The sequence below is a fragment of the Ranitomeya variabilis genome, chromosome 7 (genome assembly GCF_051348905.1).
Source record: "Ranitomeya variabilis isolate aRanVar5 chromosome 7, aRanVar5.hap1, whole genome shotgun sequence".
NCBI classification, from domain to species: domain Eukaryota; kingdom Metazoa; phylum Chordata; class Amphibia; order Anura; family Dendrobatidae; genus Ranitomeya; species Ranitomeya variabilis.
The window spans coordinates 11,020,115-11,039,757 of NC_135238.1; the positions used below are offsets into that span (position 1 = coordinate 11,020,115).

Genomic DNA, 19,643 nt, shown 5'->3' on the forward strand with positions numbered 1-19,643 from the left:
TCAGGAAACTTCTTTTATTACAATCCAAAGGTTGGCGATGACGGATGTCTGCTCCGAGGGCGGATGGTGAACCCACTGCCGAGGTGACGGAGTGCTGGAGACGCTGGTAACACCCACAGGATGGGCAGAACGTGGCTTTCACCAGGTGCCAGATGGGCAAGCAGTCCTGCCGGCTACCAGTGGGCGCCCCTCTTCTCTGCCACTAGCTGAAGGAACTGGGCATGGTTGGCGTAGAGGCTGCAGCTGCCGCTGACGTCCACCCACCGCACCTTGCCAGCGTCGTCCCCAGCCTGTAAGGCCAACTGGTCCAGGATGTGCCCTGATGGGAGAGGGCAAACACGGGCATCAGAGGATGCAGCTCCGGGGCAGGTAACGAGACCGCCCCGGACACCCACCTGTCTCATCGTGGTAATTCACAGCCTGCGTCTCCATCCAGGCGTTGTCCGTGTTACGAGGGTCGTCCACGTACCCCCTGTACACCTGCAATGGACGGTCACACACGAAATTCAGCTCATCCTGAACATCAGACGATGACAGTAAAGACTGACACGAAGGCAAAAAGAGAAAGGCGGCGTTCACCAGTCGCAGGCAAAGAGCCTGAAGAGTGCAAGAGAACGAGCGCCCCCCGAGAACAATGCCAGGGACCACCAGGGGAACATTACCGGCAAGTGCTCCTGAGAGAAGAGGCTCTGGATCCTCTGCTCTGTGTCCGGCTCTTCTCCACAGCTCTCCAGAGAGTTCAGCGCTTCCTCACAGAACTCCCTGCGCAGCGTCGCCGTCACCAGCTCCCCCGGATCCACCATCCCCTGCAACATACAGACAGTGGGAGATACACACAGAGGGGCAGTATTATAGTAGTTATATATTGTACAGAGGGGCAGTATTATAGCAGTTATATTCCTGTACATAGGGGCAGTATTATAGTAGTTATATTCTTGTACATAGGAGCAGTATTATAGTAGTTATATATTGTACAGAGGGGCAGTATTATAGCAGTTATATTCTTGTACGTAGGGGCAGTATTATAGTAGTTATATACTTGTACATAGGAGCAGTATTATAGTAGTTATATTCTTGTACATAGGGGCAGTATTATAGTAGTTATATTCTTGTACATAGGGGCAGTATTATAGTAGTTATATTCTTGTACATAGGGGCAGTATTATAGTAGTTATATTCTTGTACATAGGGGCAGTATTATAGTAGTTTTATTCTTGTACAAATGGGCAGTATTATAGTAGTTATATTCTTGTACATAGGGAGCAGTATTATAGTAGTTATATTCTTGTACATAGGAGCAGTATTATAGTAGTTATATTCTTGTACATAGGGGCAGTATTATAGTAGTTATATTCTTGTACATAGGGGCAGTATTATAGGAGTTATATTCTTGTACATAGGGGCAGTATTATAGTAGTTATATTCTTGTACATAGGGGCAGCATTATAGGAGTTATATTCTTGTACATAGGAGCAGTATTATAGTAGTTATATTCTTGTACATAGGGGCAGCATTATAGGAGTTATATTCCTGTACATAGGGGCAGCATTATAGGAGTTATGATACTGATCCTTGTTGCACCGTGATCTCGGGATACATTAGAGGATGTACATCTCCAGTTTCTGTCAGTGACATTTCCTATGAACGCCCTGGTGCTCAGGTTCTGTCTTGTCTGTGAAGCAGAAGCACGCGGTGTAGTTCTGTCTATATCTGCTGGTGACTGTCAGCGCTCCCTGTGAGAGGGGTCACATTGTGTAATCCTACCTGCGGTGAGCTGTGTGTCTGATCGGTACCATATTCACACATCCCTCACTCAGGGCCTGTAATGTGCTCTGCACTCACCCCCGGGATCGCCCACTGGCCGCAGTCCTTCCTCTGTATTGATACAAATTGTAATACAGGTTTCCCTGTCTCGGAATGCTGCACCTTCTCCCCTGCAGTCGCTCGTTTCCACCTGGAGGGGGAGCAAAATGTAAAACACATTGTGGCATAATACCTGTGGAGAGTAGTAGCAGTGGTGGTAACATAGTAACATAGGTATTAAGGTTGAAGGAAGACTTTAAAGGGAACCTGTCACCCCCCCAGGCGTTTATGACTAAAGGCCCCGTCTCACATAGCGAGATCGCTAGCGAGATCGCTGCTGAGTCACTAGTTTTGTGACGCAACAGCGACCTCAGTAGCGATCTCGCTATGTGTGACACGTAGCAGCGATCAGGCCCCTGCTGTGAGATCGCTGGTCGTGTCGGAATGGCCTGGACCGTTTTTTGGTCGTTGAGGTCCCGCTGACATCGCTGAATCGGTGTGTGTGACACCGATCCAGCGATGTCTTCACTGGTAACCAGGGTAAACATCGGGTTACTAAGCGCAGGGCCGCACTTAGTAACCTGATGTTTACCCTGGTTACCAAAAAAAAAAAAACCAGTACATACTCACCATCTGATGTCCGTCAGGTCCCTTGCTGTCTGCTTCCCACACTGACTGAGCGCCGCAAAGTGAAAGTGAAAGTACAGCACAGCGGTGACGTCACCGCTGCGCTCTGCTCTCACTGTACGGCGGCACTCAGTCAGAGCAGGAAGCAGACGGCAAGGGACCTGACGGACATCAGATGGTGAGTATGTAGTGTTTGTTTTTTTTGGTAACCAGGGTAAACATCGGGTTACTAAGCGCGGCCCTGCGCTTAGTAACCCGATGTTTACCCTGGTTACCCGGGTGCTGCAGGGGGACTTCGGCATCGTTGAAGACAGTTTCAACGATGCCGAAGTCGTTCCCCTGATCGTTGGTCGCTGGAGAGAGCGGTCTGTGTGACAGCTCCCCAGCGACCACACAGTGACTTACCAACGATCACAGCCAGGTCGTATCGCTGGTCGTGATCGTTGGTAAATCGCTATGTGTGCCGGGGCCTTAAGAGCCACCTTGTGCTGCACTAATGCTGCATTCTGACAAGGCGGCTCTTTTACTTCTTGTTCCTGGCACTGCTGCAGTAATTGCTTTTGAAATTTCTCCCTCATACCTGTGAAATCGCCAGGGGGGCAGATCTTTCCCCCCTAATCCAGACGCCTCCCAGCCGTCACTCATGGCCTCTGCGCGCCGCCTCCTCTTCCTTCATTAGCATCCCCTGCACCTGCGCTGTTATTTATTTATTTTTTCGGGCATGCGCACTTTCGCTGCCCTTCGAACTTACAGTTGCGACTGTTTTGAACAGCTGACATGTGCCCGCAATAGCTGCAGGTGGAATCGCGATCCACCCGCCGCTATTAACTAGTTAAATGCCACTGTCAAACGCTGTCTGATGATCGCTCCTATGTAGCAGAGCCGATCCATTGGTGCCAGGTTCTAGCCTCCCATGAAGGCTATTGAAGCACAGCAAAAGTAAAAAAAAAAATGTTTTAAAAAAATATGAATAAAATAAAAAAAATATAAAATTTTAAATCACCCCCCTTTCGCCCCATTCAAAATAAAACAATAATTAAAAAAAATCAAACCTACTCATATTTGGTATCGCTGCGTTCAAAATCGCCCAATCTATCAATTAAAAAAGGATTAAAATGATCGCTAAAAAAATTCAAAACGCCAGAATAACATTTTTTTGGTCGCCGCGACATTGCATTAAAATGCAATAATGGGCGATCAAAAGAATGTATCTGCACCAAAATGGTATCACTAAAAACGTCAGCTCGGTGCGCAAAAAACAACCCCTCAACCGACCCCAGATCGCGAAAAATGGAGACGCTACGGGTATCGGAAGATGGAGCATTTTTTTTTTTTTTTTTTAGCAAAGTTTGGAATTTTTTTCACTACTTAGATAAAAAAGAACCTAGACATGTTTGGTGTCTATGAACTCGTAATGACCTGGAGAATCATGATGGCAGGTCAGTTTTAGCATTTAGTGAACCTAGCAAATAAGCCAAACAAAAAACAAGTGTGGGATTGCACTTTTTTGCAATTTCACCACACTTGCAATTTTTTTCCCGTTTTCTAGTACATGCCATAGTAAAACCAATGATGTCATTCAAAAGTACAACTCGTCCCGCGAAAAATAAGCCCTCACACGGCCATATTGACGGAAAAATAAAAAAGTTATGGCTCTGGGAAGGAGGGGAGCGAAAAACGAAAACACAAAAAGGCTGCGTCTTGAAGGGGTTAAGGACCTTCCACCTACCTCTAGCTTTGTCATTTGTGCCAATGTGCACCATGACCACTGGGTCCTCACCAGTCCCTCCCAGTAATCTGTCACCCCGATCAGCGATGTGTCGGACTCGAGCGCCAGGTAGGCAGCAGCAGCGGTATCAGCAGCAGCACTCACCTGGTTATGATGGGGTCCGCTGCATGGTTAGGTCCCCATCGCCCCAAAAGTCCTCTCCCTATAATCCCTGTGCGCCCCGTGGGGTTCCTGTGAAAGGAAGCAAATGCTTGAAGTCAGATCTTGCTGTAGAGGCGGTAGGACACCCCACTATATGTCGCCCGCACTCACCCCGGTAGAATGCCCCATTGTATGTCGCCCGCACTCACCTCGGTAGGACGCTCCATTGTATGTCGCCCGCACACACCCCAGTAGGACGCCCTATTGTATGTCGCCCGCACTCACCTCGGTAGGACGCTCCATTGTATGTCGCCCGCACTCACCTCAGTAGGACGCCCTATTGTATGTCGCCCGCACTCACCTCAGTAGGACGCCCCATTGTATGTCGCCCGCACTCACCTCAGTAGGACGCCCTATTGTATGTCGTCCGCACACACCTCAGTAGGACGCTCCATTGTATGTTGCCCGCACTCACCTCAGTAGGACGCCCTATTGTATGTCGCCCGCACTCACCTCAGTAGGACGCCCCATTGTATGTCGCCCGCACTCACCTCAGTAGGACGCCCCATTGTATGTCGCCCGCACTCACCTCAGTAGGACGCCCTATTGTATGTCGTCCGCACACACCTCAGTAGGACGCTCCATTGTATGTTGCCCGCACTCACCTCAGTAGGACGCCCTATTGTATGTCGCCCGCACTCACCTCAGTAGGACGCCCCATTGTATGTCGCCCGCACTCACCTCAGTAGGACGCCCTATTGTATGTCGTCCGCACACACCTCAGTAGGACGCTCCATTGTATGTCGTCCGCACTCACCTCAGTAGGACGCCCCATTGTATGTCGCCCGCAGTCACCTCAGTAGGACGCCCCATTGTATGTCGCCCGCACTCACCTCAGTAGGACGCTCCATTGTATGTCGCCCGCACTCTCCTCGGTAGGACGCCCCATTGTATGTCGCCCGCACTCACCTCGGTAGGACGCCCCAGCGTATGTCGCCCGCACTCTCCTCGGTAGGACGCCCCATTGTATGTCGCCCGCACTCACCTCGGTAGGACGCCCCACTGTATGTCGCCCGCACTCTCCTCGGTAGGACGCCCCATTGTATGTCGCCCGCACTCACCTCGGTAGGACGCCCCACTGTATGTCGCCCGCACTCACCTCGGTAGGACGCCCCATTGTATGTCGCCCGCACTCACCTCGGTAGGACGCCCCACTGTATGTCGCCCGCACTCTCCTCGGTAGGACGCCCCATTGTATGTCGCCCGCACTCACCTCGGTAGGACGCCCCACTGTATGTCGCCCGCACTCACCTCGGTAGGACGCCCCATTGTATGTCGCCCGCACTCTCCTCGGTAGGACGCCCCACTGTATGTCGCCCGCACTCTCCTCGGTAGGACGCCCCAGCGTATGTCGCCCGCACTCTCCTCGGTAGGACGCCCCATTGTATGTCGCCCGCACTCACCTCGGTAGGACGCCCCATTGTATGTCGCCCGCACTCACCTCGGTAGGACGCCCCAGCGTATGTCGCCCGCACTCACCTCGGCCATCCGTCTATTACTTCGTACGTCCCTTCAAAACTGGTTCTCTCTACTTGTCCGTCGAGAGCGTTGTACTTGGGGCAGAAGTCTTCATTGCTGCAAAACACATGAAGATCCATCTTTTACTGTACTCCAGTCACAGCCAAATCTGCAGGCACATTTCTGCTGCATTTCTGTTGGCTCTCAGGACACATGTGGTCTTGTTTAGTGTTAGTACAGAGCATTCAGCAATGGAGACTTGGTCCAAGGGAGCAAGTACAGCAGCCGGAGGAATTGTGATTGCAGCTCTGGGTGTAACTCAGTATTAATAAAAAAAAAAGACTAATTCTGTAAAGTCACATTCATGGTTTAGTCTTTTTCAGCCACCCACAGGATCGGTAATACACTGCTGATAACTGGGACCCCCACCCACCCTGAGGATGGTCCATGGCGTTCCCCAACTGAATAGACGCATGGTCCCACATGCCCCCCACCCTTGCTCCATGTATTAAAGGGGCTGGTTAATTTTGTTAAATGGGTAAAATTGCAATATGCTGGTGAAGAATAAGCAACTTTACAATTTAGCTCTTACTAAAAATCCTCTCCGTTCTCAAAAATCAAGGGGAATTTTTAATTGGAGAGCGTAATGATTAGGAGGCCAACCACCACTGGTAGACTGCAGAGGTGGCCGGTAACCTTGGCAATGAGCAGTTCCTGCCAGTGGTGGTTGGTCCCCTAAGCAAGGAGCCAGCTTCATGCCTTCGAGACCCGTCTGATGCTGCCGAGGCAAAGCGCTCTCTGCATGCGGGATGGGTGAGGGCACAGTACGGTGCAGCGTGGGACGATGCCGCAGGTCTGAACTGTCAATCATCAGGAACACCCCACCCCCAGGCAAGCAGGAAGGAGGTAGAGCAGCACCTGGACTCCGACATTCACATATTTAAAGGGGTTGTCTCATGTTCTTTGTTCAGGAACGCACAGCTCCTCTGCCTTCCAGCTTCTTATCTGCTGGGGGACAAAAAAAACATGAGCCAACCCCCTTAAGTATGAGCGTACTGGAGATAGCCTGACACTGCTCTGTGCCATAGAGAACGAATGGACAGCTGACCTGCATGTGTGACCACCGCACCATTCAAAAAGTCAACACCAAGCCTCATTCTCAGGATCTGTGGGTGGAGAATAATTTGTAATCTTGGTGTGACCCCTTTAAATATTACAGGGGACCCTGCTCCAGTTTTGGATCATTTTTGGTCAGCCTGCTGCAGGAGACGGCCGGCTCGGTGGTGGCAGTTCCACAGTTCTACACTAGAGGTCCCCGTCGCCCAGAACACGGTAGCGGCTTTATACATAAGGGACGCTGTGCTGTATAGTTGGGCGTCATAAGGAGGAATCTACGATGAACGCTCCTGATGAAGACCCCCGACCCGGGTGTGAACACTGAGAACCCAGAGCCAAAATCCCCGCCCAGCCTGGGGGTTACCAGAAAGCGCTACACGAGACTAGCCGGACTGGTCTGGCGGCTTCTATGCACCTCTCACCTTTGTGGAGGGTCGGCCCAGGGAGGTTGGGCGAGAACGGAGGGGGCAGTGTATTCTACGGGCTGATACTCCGGCCACTCTACAGACCAGCTGACCTTCTCCTGGGGAACCGGTCTCCTCTGCACCTTGGAGCCTTGGTACGGGGAGGTCAACGCCTTGACGTGAGTCGCCATCGCTGGCGGGCGGCTGCTGTACCAGTATGACAACAGGACACTGCGGGAAAAAGAACCAACCGAGTCAGGACAAGGACCTGCAGCTGCTCAGCCAGGGCCTCCTGGTGCATGAACACAATCCCAGAAATCCGGGGCAGCCTGACACACAGAGAACACATGGCGGCACTACAACAGTACAGATGAGCGCACCTGACGAGCGCAGCGGTGACGGAGGCCGCGGTCAGGGCGCCACCCGGCATCCACACGTCCGGTCACACACCTCACCCCTAGACGCAGGCGGGAAGATGCGACAGGATCAGTACAGCATCATAAAACATGGCCCCAACACTCTGCTGAAACACTCTGTGCTGCTGTACAACCTCCGATACAAGCGGTCTGTCTCCTGTCTGTGGTTATTTCCCCATAGCGATGACATCACAGATACCCATGTGACTGCTGCAGCCAATCACAAGCCTCTGGTAGAGGCAGAAGACCACGGATTGGCTGATGTGGTCACATGATCTCTGTAAACAATAACTGGAAGGGACCATTCCAGCGGTGGGCGGGGGAGGTTTAAACAGGTGAAAATGATGATATTACCCCATGGCTGTCAGATGTTACCTCCCCAAGGCCTAGGAGTGCAGTGAGTAGTCACCATGGTGACTGGATGACGCCGGCAGGCTGAGGGGCGCGGATGTATACTATGGGGGTGATAGCAGCAGTTCCCAGGGTGATTGGTCGAAATAAACGTCAATCAAGCGGAGCGCGATTTTGATAGGACGCAGGGGCAGCTCAGGAACCACTTACCTGCCAGGAGCGCCGGGATTGGTCGGAAGCAGCAGGCGCTGAGCGCGGAGCCCGAACACAACGCACCCGGCCTGGAGCAGATGACTGGCGCAAGCAGGTAGTTGGGGCGACATACTGCGCAGGCGCAAACCAGACGGCTACGTCTGCTAGCTCCATGGTAACGGCCAGTTGGCGCCGTGGGCGGGGCGTCGTGGCTTCGGACTGAGCGGGCTGTGTGCGGAGGCGTCGTGTTCTTCTGACAGGAACTTGTTGTTCTGAGGTAAATGTGAGAGGAGGCGGCTGCTGAGGAGGCGGGGAGCGGACGTGCCGGCACCGGGAGGCAGAGCTGTAGGGAGGTAACTTATGGAAACCTCACCTTACTAGTTCTACTACTAGTTCTACTACTAGTTCTACTACTAGTTCTACTACTAGTTCTACTACTAGTTCTACTACTAGTTCTACTACTAGTTCTACTACTAGTTCTACTACTAGTTATCAGTCACCTCCTGGCTAAACTACAGTGTGTGGTGGGAAAATGGAGGGAAAATTACTATTCAGTCATTTTACATGTGTGGCAGAAGCGCACATAACAACTAGCGGCTTTGTGTAATGTATGTCAGCTCTGTCATGATGGCGACAGGTGGCGGACAGGTCGGTCACGTGATACACGCAGCAGATACGACGGGGAGGTCACATGACACGCAGCAGATACGGCGGGGCGGTCACATGACACGCAGCAGATACGGTGGGGAGGTCACATGACACGCAGATATGCGTGGAGGTCACATGACACACGCATCAGATACGGCGGGGAGGTCACATGATACACGCAGCAGATACGGCGGGGAGGTCACATGACACGCAGCAGATACGGCGGAGGTCACATGATATACGCAGCAGATACGGTGGGGAGGTCACATGATACACGCAGCAGATACGGTGGGGAGGTCACATGATACACACAGCAGATACGGCGGGGAGGTCACATGACACGCAGCAGATACGGCGGGGAGGTCACATGACACGCAGCAGATACGGTGGGGAGGTCACATGACACGCAGCCGATACAGCGGGGAGGTCACGATACACGCAGCAGATACTTCGGGGAGGTCACATGACATGCAGCAGATACGGCAGGGAGGTCACGATACACGCAGCAGATACAGCGGGGAGGTCACATGATACACGCAGCAGATACGGCGGGGAGGTCACATAATACACGCAGCAGATACGGCAGGGAGGTCACATGATACACGCAGCAGACACGGCGGGGAGGTCACGTGATACACGCAGCAGATACGGCGGGGAGGTCACACGATACATGCAGCAGATACGGCGCGGAGGTGACATGATACACGCAGCAGATACGCGGGGAGGTCACATGATACACGCAGCAGATACGGCGGAGAGGTCACATGATACACGCAGCAAATACGACGGGGAGGCCACACGATACACGCAGCAGATACGGCGGGGAGGTCACATAATACACGCAGCAGATACGGCGGGGAGGTCACATAATACACGCAGCAGATACGGCGGGGAGGTCACATGATACACGCAGCAGATACGGCGGGGAGGTCACATGATACACGCAGCAGATTCGGCGGGGAGGTCACACGATACACGCAGCAGATTCGGCGGGGAGGTCACACGACGTCCTGAAGATGTCCCTGAGGAAAACAAGAACCCTCGAGATCGCTAATGAGCTGGAGAATGTGGAGGAGTAATGGCTGGTGAGACATCGCATGATCGTGTACGGGAACATCTGGATATTCAGTCTTCTGTGTCTGGAATCGCTTACCAAGATGAAATCAAAGATTTCCGGTGTAAAAAGACCTTCAAGGGGTTGTCCAGGGCCCAGAGAGAAAGTCTATACATAGGACGGGTAACCGATATTATATCCATGAGGTCCTACACCCGGCACCCCCGACTATCAGATTCAGTACACGGTACGAGACCTGAAGAGCGCTGTACGGTGGGATCCTAAACCCAGCACCCCCAACAATCAGGTCCCGTACACAGGGTACGAAGCCAGAACAGTGCTGTACAGTGCAGTCTTAAACCCAGCACCTCCAACTGTCAGGTCCCGTACACGGTACGAGGCCAGAACAGCGCTGTACGGTGCGGTCCTACACCCAGCATCCTTAACGATCAGATCCTGTACACAGAGTACGAGGCCAGAACAGCGCTGTACAGTGCGGTCCTAAACCCAGCATCCTCAACGATCAGATCCTGTACACAGGGTACGAGGCCAGAACAGCGCTGTACGGTGGGGTCCTAAACCCAGCATCCTCAACGATCAGATCCTGTACACAGGGTACGAGGCCAGAACAGCGCTGTACGGTGGGGTCCTAAACCCAGCATCCCCAACAATCAGATCCCTTACACAGGGTATGAGGCCAGAACAGCGCTGTACGGTGCGGTCCTAAATCCAGCATCCCAACGATCAGATCCCGTACACAGGGTGTGAAGACCGAACAGCGCTGTATGGTGCGGTCCTAAACCCAGCATCCCCAACAATCATCCCATACACAGGGTATGAGGCCAGAACAGCAGCAGATACCCATGGTATGAAGACAGAACAGTACTGTACGGTGCGGTCCTAAACCCAGCATCCCCAACAATCAGATCCCGTACACAGGGTGTGAAGACCGAACAGCGCTGTATGGTGCGGTCCTAAACCCAGCATCCCCAACAATCATCCCATACACAGGGTATGAGGCCAGAACAGCAGCAGATACCCATGGTATGAAGACAGAACAGTACTGTACGGTGCGGTCCTAAACCCAGCATCCCCAACAATCAGATCCCGTACACAGGGTATGAAGACAGAACAGTGCTGTATGGTGCGGTCCTAAACCCAGCATCCCCAACAATCATCCAATACACGGTATGAGGCCAGAACAGCGCTGTACGGTGCGGTCCTAAACCCAGCATCCCCAACGATCAGATCCCATACACAGGGTATGAAGACAGAACAGTGCTGTACGGTGTGGTCCTAAACCCAGCACCCCCAGCAATCAGATCCCGTACACAGGGTATGAGGCCAGAACAGCGCTGTCCGGTGGAGTCCTAAATTCAGCACCCCCAACAATCAGATCCTGTACACAGGGTACAAAGACAGAACAGCGCTGTTTGGTGCGGTCCTAAATCCAGCACCCCCAATAATCAGATCCCATACACAGGGTACGAAGTCAGAACAGCGCTGTTTGGTGCGGTCCTAAACATAGCATCCCCAACGATCAGATCCAGTAGACCGGGTATGAAGACAGAACAGCGCTGTATGGTGCGGTCCTAAAGCTAGCCTCCCCAACGATCAGATCCCGTACACAGGGTATGAAGACAGAACAGCGCTGTTTGGTGCTGTCTTAAATCCAGCATCCCCAACAATCATCCAATACACAGGGTATGAAGACAGAACAGCGCTGTTTGGTGCTGTCTTAAACCCAGCATCCCCAACGAGCAGATCCCGTACACAGGGTACGAGGCCAGAACAGCGCTGTATGGTGCGGTCCTAAATCCAGCACCCCCAAGAATTAGGTCCCGTAGACATGGTAAGAAGACTGAACAGCGCTGTACGCTGGGGTCCTAAACCCAGCATCCCCAACGATCAGATTCCATACACAGGGTATGAAGACAGAACAGTGCTGTACGGTGCGGTCCTAAACCCAGCATCCCCAACAATCATCCAATACACAGGGTATGAGGCCAGAACAGCGCTGTACGGTGCGGTCCTAAACCCAGCATCCCCAACGATCAGATCCCATACACAGAGTATGAAGACAGAACAGTGCTGTACGGTGGGTTTCTAAATCCAGCACCCCCAACGATCAGGTTCCATACAAAGGGTAAAAAGCCAGAACAGTGCTGTGCACCATGTAGTGGCCGTTCTCCAGTACTGCAGCTCTACTTGCAGTGAAGTAAATGATAGACCCGGCATAGGACATTGACAACCCCTTTAATGGGTACGGTAATTTCTAAACTTCACACCGGCTCTGTTGCAATGGCAAGAAAAGAAGCAGTAGACTGCTCTATGACAACCTAACGCAAACTCTACAGGCCCCATAACAGTCAACGGGCTTCATTTATGGCAGTTATGACTGGTCATAAGGCTATTGTCAATCTATAAAGCCAAAAAGAAGTACTCCAATAAAAAATAGTGAGGTAAGTATAAAATAATGAGTTTTTATTAAACCTATATATAAATAACAAACAACATAAAACAGGAATAAAAAGGGGATCTACTGCAAAGTCAAGTCACTGGCACGAACAGTATTTATTTATGAAATATTCAATAAATAATCCATGAAACATGAAGTTGAATGTGAGTCCATATGGAGGAATTGTGTGTTGTTTTCATATGACACCACAGCCAAAAAGTACAAATGCGGTATATAGGATGTAAAATACAATATCCCCACCTCATGGCGACAAAATAGAATAACAAACCGACTGAAAGCAGATGGAAACTTATGTCTAAATATTTATTAACATTGGCACCTGCTATACCAGATGTATAACAAGGGAAATTATTCCATTAACAAGAGAAAGTATATAGAGATAAAGTGCAATAAATACAGCTTGTCAGGAACAGTTCTTCCCACATAGTAAATACACACCGGGCATCGGTACACTTATCACATCACGAATGCGTATTATATTCACCAGGACTTTAGCCCCCTTAACGCTCGTTTTGTGTAGTTGCTTCTTCAGAAAGGGTTTACTGTCAATCTAGCTCTAGACCCTTATGGCCAATGATGACTTGTGCGGGGTCCCAAATCTGTCTTGTGGCTGAAGTGAACATAGATGAGGATAAAAGTAGGAAAACAAGGCAGTTTACTATTGTAAGAGGATTCATTCCCAAATTTGTGTGGCACGTCCCAGTGCTGGCTGTTTTATTTTTCTGACGGCGTCCTGATCCATAGAGTTTCAGTGATTCATAGAAACGTCTGTTTTAAATACAGGTTCTTGACACATGGATGACACTAGGAAGATGGACTTAATATTTCAGTTTTTCATCAGTTTTTAGCCTTATTGTTAAAAATCAATGGATTAAAAAAAAGTTCAATCTATCTGCTCTAACAATTAAAAAAAAGATGGAAAAAAACCACATAAGAAATGGTAAAACAAATGTGTGAATCCTCCCTATGGAAAGAGTTACACAGCTCATTGTACAGTACACAATACAGATACGTTTTTGCAGATTCTCTGTAATCGTCCTAAAATTGAAATATTCCTTTTTACCAGATCAATTTCACTTGTTAATCAGTAACTATCATCTAAACAATACCCTGATCCTCGTGTTCTCAAGATTTTGAACAGATGAGACAATCGATTTAGACTATTTTCTACCAGACATGTACTTTTTTGCGACACAAGTGAGCCTGATGGATACCGATCCATGTAAAAATAATTGCTCTGTTTTAGAATTTTTTTTTTGTTAGGCGCTGTTGAAAAATCATTTGGTCAAAATGACAGATCTTTATGGCATCAGTGGAAGTCCAGTAGAGAGGTTATGCTTATCACTCCGGACTAGTGAATGGCGGTGCTTAGTGGTAGGATGAATATTCCAACATTAACAATGGAATGACCACAATTCTCCTTAGTTGTGAAGAAAATTATATTTATTAAAATATTCACATGTCATGTTCTTGGGTGAGAAGATGGCCAACCTTTCAGTCTGCCCGAACCTTGGTCATGGCCTGTTAGAAGCAGTGAGCTGGATACCCTGGAGAGGCTGATGGCGGTCTGTCATGGCCTTTATTTTGGTCCACCTGGATCTTGGCCAGTTAGGAGCAGCGTAGTGGTCGTACTGTGGAGGGTCTAACAAGCTATGGATAAAGGCTGTGCGAAACCTAGACCTTAGTATAGAGGAATCGGACACACTCTCGTGGAATTTTGAGTCGTGTGATTTTATTATAATAGCAGGCACAAACAACATGTCAAAATGCATAGAGATACATGTGATGATAAGACGTTTTAACCCGTCCCAGGTCTTAATCACATAGTTGTTATAGAAAATGTGAAAACCTACATAAAAAATTATTGTGCAATATATACAATGAACAATGATACGTACAGTAATATATACAATATTACGATATATACATTAAATGATCCCAGAAATCGGTAAAACGTTCCACAAACTGTTCTTTGCACTGCTTGTAACAGGCTGTGACCGATGTCTGGGTGGATTGAAGCACTGATCATCTTGCAAAGTAACCATGCCCCATGCTGACACCTCAATCAATTCTTCACGTCAACTAAGAACTGTTATGATATTTCCTATATTATCAGTGAAAGTCCCAACCAACTGAATCCCATCAATGGAAATCCAGATCATGGCAGACCCCAATAACTTGTTTTGTTCAGATCATCATTTTAAGTTGCGTATTGCCTTCGAAGATGATAACTATCACAGACAGCAATGAATGACAAGTTTTTAGGAAACAGCCTCTAGAACCCCTCATTTACAATTGGCTTTATCCTCCTGATAAAAACCTGTGACTTTATGCAAATATTGCATAAAGCTACTTGTCCGTAATGACCCTTTGTATTATTTACAGGACATAAATAGAGTTTAGCTCTTTATTGCAATGTCTTACAAGTTTCCCGGGGATTCAGGTAAAACAAGTTTGAGTGTATTTCTAGCAAGAAAACAGAAGATCAGTCTGTGGATCGCCAGTTCTCTTCCAGGATGGCATCTGCTGCAACGGTTGAAGACCAGACCTGTTTCACCTGCCTATACCTTTGTTCCAGTCTTGTGACTCTGAAATGTGGACATGTTGTCTGTGAAGATTGCACGAAGGAGTCCTTTCAGGAACATGAACAATGCTTCGAATGTAAGAAAAAAACAGAGAAAGAGCGTGAGGTTTTGTGCACTTACTGCGTGAATCTTTCTGTCCCTGCTGTGAAGTCGTGCCGTGTATGTGAAGCTTCGTTGTGTGAGACACACCTCACTGTCCACAATAATGCACCAGAACATGTCTTAATAGAGCCCACCTTATCATTACGTTGCCAAAAATGTACCATCCACAACGAGATACTTAAGTATTACTGTCCCGAAGATGACTCGGTTATCTGTGTCTCCTGCTTTTTAATTGGAGACCATAAGGGACACACTGTGCAACTACTACAAAGTGCTTCTGAGAAGAAGAAAGAGAAACTCGTGGGCTTGTTGAGAAGACGAATCCTAAGGAAGGAAAAGACTCAAAATAGAATCAAGGACTTAGAGTCAGAAATGGAAAGCACGAAATGCAAAACAAAAGCCATAAAGGACCAAGTAGACGTTCTCTTTACTGATATGAGGGCACAATTAAATGCCCTAGAAAGACGTGTCTTAAGAGAGGTCTCACGGCAGGAAGAGGAAGTTATGCACGCCTTTTGCGAACAGATCCAAGAACTGGAAATAAAAGTGGACAATATATCAAAGCAGATATCCGATATTGAGAAACTGTGTCAGATGACTGATCCATTAACTATCCTAACAGGCCGGCTACCAGAATCTCTGACTGTATCAGATGGCTACGGCAGAAAGATGAGCGATGAACCTTTCAACCAAGTAAAAAGTCTGGATGAAGTTCTCATTTCTTTGACTTTGCATAGAAATCTGGCTAAAATCGTGTCTAATGTAAGTGTAATGGAAGAACTTCACTTGTTGGAGGCTTCTGAGATATTACTGGATGAAAAGACAGCTGGAGATTACGTTTTGATCTCAGGAGACCTGAAGAACGCCTGCAAATCAAAGCTTAACTTAAGACGGCCAGAAAGACCAGAAAAATTTTATTGCGTTCAGGTCCTTAGCACCAAAAGCTTTTCTTCAGGACGGCATTCATGGGAGGTGGAAGCAAGTGACTGTGGGGACTGGATGATAGGGGTGGCCTATTCTACCATAGAAAGGAAAGGTACTCTCTCCTTCCTCGGCATCAATGATCACTCCTGGGTCCTCAAGAGATCAAGCAATAGGTATTCAGTGAAGCATAACTCAGAAGTAATTCACATAGATGTAGAGTATTCCTGTCAGAGATATTTAATCTATCTGGACCATGAGGCCGGTCAGCTTTCTTTTTATCAACTAAGTGACCCCATATGCCACCTGTACTCCTACAAGACCATCTTCAACTCCCCTCTTCATGCTGCGTTTTGGGTGGAGGATGATGCCTGGGTTAAGATAAGTTAGTTCCCACACTAATGAAAAATTAGTCAGTAATGTCATTTTCAAAGGGAATGGGACATTTTTACTGAGGTTTCTTCAGTGGCGATCAGGAGCAAAGTCATTTATTTATGATTTAACTTTAGTATTTTCTGCCGTATCTCGACATGTGAGCTCGACCTTGTAATAGCTTATTATAATCAGGATTACTGTCTAATTCCTCTACATGATTACTTGCATTGATTTCTGAGACTAAGGTCTTTGACTTACTATTTAATTGTAACCGTTAATGCTGTACCTTAGTTCCAGTAATAAAGTGGCAGTGTGGTGCATCTTAAGCCGTTAGATTTTTGCGTACGAGTGCTAACCGTGATTTTCATGGATAACACTCGTACCTGTGGTAGTTTAAGGGACCAATCAAATATCGGACTTTTTCCTCGAAACCCAAGTGGACAGCAAAAAATCTCAGAGATATGTATAATTTTGATCCAAGGCTCAGATCTAAATCGGCAATGCAAGTCAATGCGTCCGTGAAAAAAATCAGTCCGGTCTGAGTTTCAAAGACTGTCATGGAGAAGGGGGAGAATTTTTAGTTTTTTTTATTTTTCCACATACATGAAAAGCGGATTACCCTTGTACCACTCTGATCAGAGTCTGATTAATCAGTTCTTTTTTCTTGCATGTGGAAAAATCGGATACATGAACAAGCCCTTATTCTGCGTAAGGCCCCATTCACACGTCTAACCTCTGTCTGCATTTTTTCCTGCATAGAACACATACCTTTTTTTTGTTTGGGCTTGTTCACATATCATTTTTTATTTTTTTTGCGTGTGAGAAAATAAACTGATGTGTGAATTCGACCTTTTGTGATGCTGTTTTTACTATGTGATTTGTACAGGTGAAAGCCCTTGCTTTTCTATCGTACATGCAAAACAATTTGTGTATGGTATGTGCAAAACTGCTGTATTTTGTGTACGATCGCGACAAAAAATGGAATTTGACTCCATCAGCATATGATAAGTTTCTTTGACATGTATTATGTTCTTGATTTAACTAACACGGCTTCTCATAGTCAAGGATTTCACAAATGAGCCATTTTTAATCTTTCTTATCAAACTTTGCTGTACAGGGGGGGTACTAGGCAAAATGTGCATGAGATAATTTTGGGGAGAATTATATATATATATATCTTACTAAGTAACATGTACAATTTTATATTGTATTATTTAACCAACATGTTAAAGAAGTGAAAATGGAAATAAAGTTATTGATTGTGGCAACACTTAAAAAAATTGGTTAATAATTTTACTACAAATAATTATTTTCTAAGTAGAATTCACAAGGAAAGAGAGAAGGGAGTTTCCGCCATAAAGGGGTTTCCAGTTCCTCATTCTCTCAGAGACATCGATATATTTAGCTTTGTGTCTGGCTCAGAAGGTTATATAACTGCATTGTTCACCTGTGCTCTGACTGTATCTAGTAGACTGGACTGTGAACTTATCCACTCATTTATAAGCAGGAAGTTTGCCGTTCAAGTATCTTGAAAAATTGGGTTAAAGCTTTGATGATAGTCCAAATAGTGTTCAACTATATATCTAGTTGCAGTGGGATGAAACTCGTTAGCTGGAACAAATCGCTTCTACAACAACGATAAGGTTTTTTTTATTCACAATACATGTCAACGCCGTACCTGCACCTTTATTAAGTGGAAAAAAAACCATCTATGTATTTATTTGTACTTTGTCAGGAAAAAATATCCGTTGTCATAATATCTAGCCATTGCTAGAACTGTCCCTCTTTGGTGGTATCAATCTGCAGCACTTTTTTTCATACCCATTCTTACTCATTTACACCAGATCATCCCTTTCATAATATTGAGTCCAAGGTCAGTTTGCTAACGTCCATAGCGTTTATAGTCCCTATTTGTCAATAAACCTGGTCATACTTTTTTTTTACTGACAACAGGTGTCTGGGAATGTGGTGAATAAAACATCTTTCATTACAACAAAACATGGTTATTCTAACTATCTTCCGAAGAATTCACAAGTAGACAACTTCTTTCCAGATGAGCGGAGTGTGTCAGCCGTCCAATAAAAGGATTGATATAGGTAAATTTCATCCTTATCGTTGATTATGGTTTTTCATCACCTTTAGTCTATGGTAACCTTACGTCTCATACTCAGATGTAGGAGCACCAATTAGTTGTTAGGAGTTTTGGCTTCCCATCACTAGCACATAGCGCCGCGCTCTATTTAGACCGTCCACGGCCAGGCTGAGAGTTTCTTCAAACCAAGAAGCGGAAAGACAGATCGGTACTGGACATTTGTTTCTGATAATACTCATCAAATTTCTCGCTCTGAGACACGGTGAAGTGGTTTTTCCAATCCCCACAGATTCCTGAGGAAAAACAACAACAGTGCTTGTAATTCAGTCCCTTATATACAAGTCAAATATTGTAATTTAGACATAGCTGAAAATATCCACAACAGAGTTTTCCATAAATTTGTCCCCCATGTAGTTTAAATGGATGGTAATTGTATACGCCTGTACAACATGAAAACCCAAAAAGAATGGAGTGCATACAATATATAAAATATGTCCAAAATCTTTATTAATCACTTTTTCGTAAATACTGGTAAAATCACTATTAGAACAGTATAGACAACAGTAGTGGAAAAAGTTTTTGAAAAAGCTTCCACAAAACGTTCGCCGGGATTGTGCCTGGCTCTTTGACCTATCCACTTGCACATCATGGGTAAGCGTATACATGCATGATTTTATAACCATGTCTTATCTGCTATATCACTAGGATATTTAAAGACTATGTTCTGTAGCAGGTTTTATACGGTCTGACCTCTACCATGTGCATCTTGACAGCACAGTCATACTTGACCTGCATGTGCAGTGATGCACATGTGTCTTTTTGATCAGCCTTTTTATTAACTACCATAATGATGTTGGTTACCATGATTACATATGTACCATTAGATATACCTCGGACCCATGCGTTATTCTAGGCTTTTTAGTGGAACTACTTGATACTACTGTTGTCTATACTGTTCTAATGGTGATTTTACCAGTATGCACTAAAAATGATTAATAAAGATTTTTTATATGTTGTAGTGTACTCCATTCTTTAGGGGTTTTCAGGTCCCACAAATGAGCAGCAGAGGCTAGATTTATATGTGCAATTG

The 19,643-nt window shown here is 47.0% G+C and overlaps 2 protein-coding genes and 1 long non-coding RNA gene across 8 annotated transcripts in view; 1 reads left to right on the top strand and 2 right to left on the bottom strand.

Annotated features, from left to right (window-relative positions):
• Positions 1 to 15,242, bottom strand: NUDT9 (nudix hydrolase 9). 5 transcript variants are annotated; one of them, XM_077273998.1, is made up of 9 exons: positions 8,316 to 8,410; positions 7,719 to 7,795; positions 7,357 to 7,569; positions 5,840 to 5,935; positions 4,304 to 4,390; positions 1,843 to 1,954; positions 663 to 806; positions 396 to 480; positions 1 to 319 (listed from the first exon to the last, which is right to left on the bottom strand). In XM_077273998.1, exons 2-9 carry the CDS (start codon positions 7,766 to 7,768, stop codon positions 174 to 176), a joined length of 933 nt encoding a protein of 310 aa, XP_077130113.1. In that variant the 5' UTR covers positions 7,769 to 7,795; positions 8,316 to 8,410; the 3' UTR covers positions 1 to 173. The 5 variants fall into 5 exon arrangements, with proteins under 5 accessions (XP_077130113.1, XP_077130114.1, XP_077130116.1 ...); XM_077273999.1 differs by lacking the exon at positions 8,316 to 8,410 and adding an exon at positions 8,109 to 8,127; XM_077274001.1 differs by lacking the exons at positions 7,719 to 7,795; positions 8,316 to 8,410 and adding an exon at positions 15,184 to 15,242.
• The window catches only part of LOC143785268 (uncharacterized), a 14,588-nt gene continuing 3,373 nt past the window's right edge, over positions 8,429 to 19,643 (top strand). The window contains exons 1-2 of the long non-coding RNA XR_013217962.1: positions 8,429 to 8,574; positions 18,415 to 18,557. This is a non-coding gene — a long non-coding RNA (uncharacterized LOC143785268). The remainder of the gene's footprint in view (positions 8,575 to 18,414; positions 18,558 to 19,643) is intronic.
• LOC143785266 (sulfotransferase 1B1-like) overlaps positions 17,742 to 19,643 on the bottom strand; it is a 25,685-nt gene continuing 23,783 nt past the window's right edge. For both annotated transcript variants that reach the window (XM_077274004.1, XM_077274005.1), the window contains one exon: positions 17,742 to 18,846. In XM_077274004.1, coding sequence (XP_077130119.1) covers positions 18,734 to 18,846 — 113 coding nt within the window. In that variant the 3' untranslated portion in view covers positions 17,742 to 18,733. The remainder of the gene's footprint in view (positions 18,847 to 19,643) is intronic.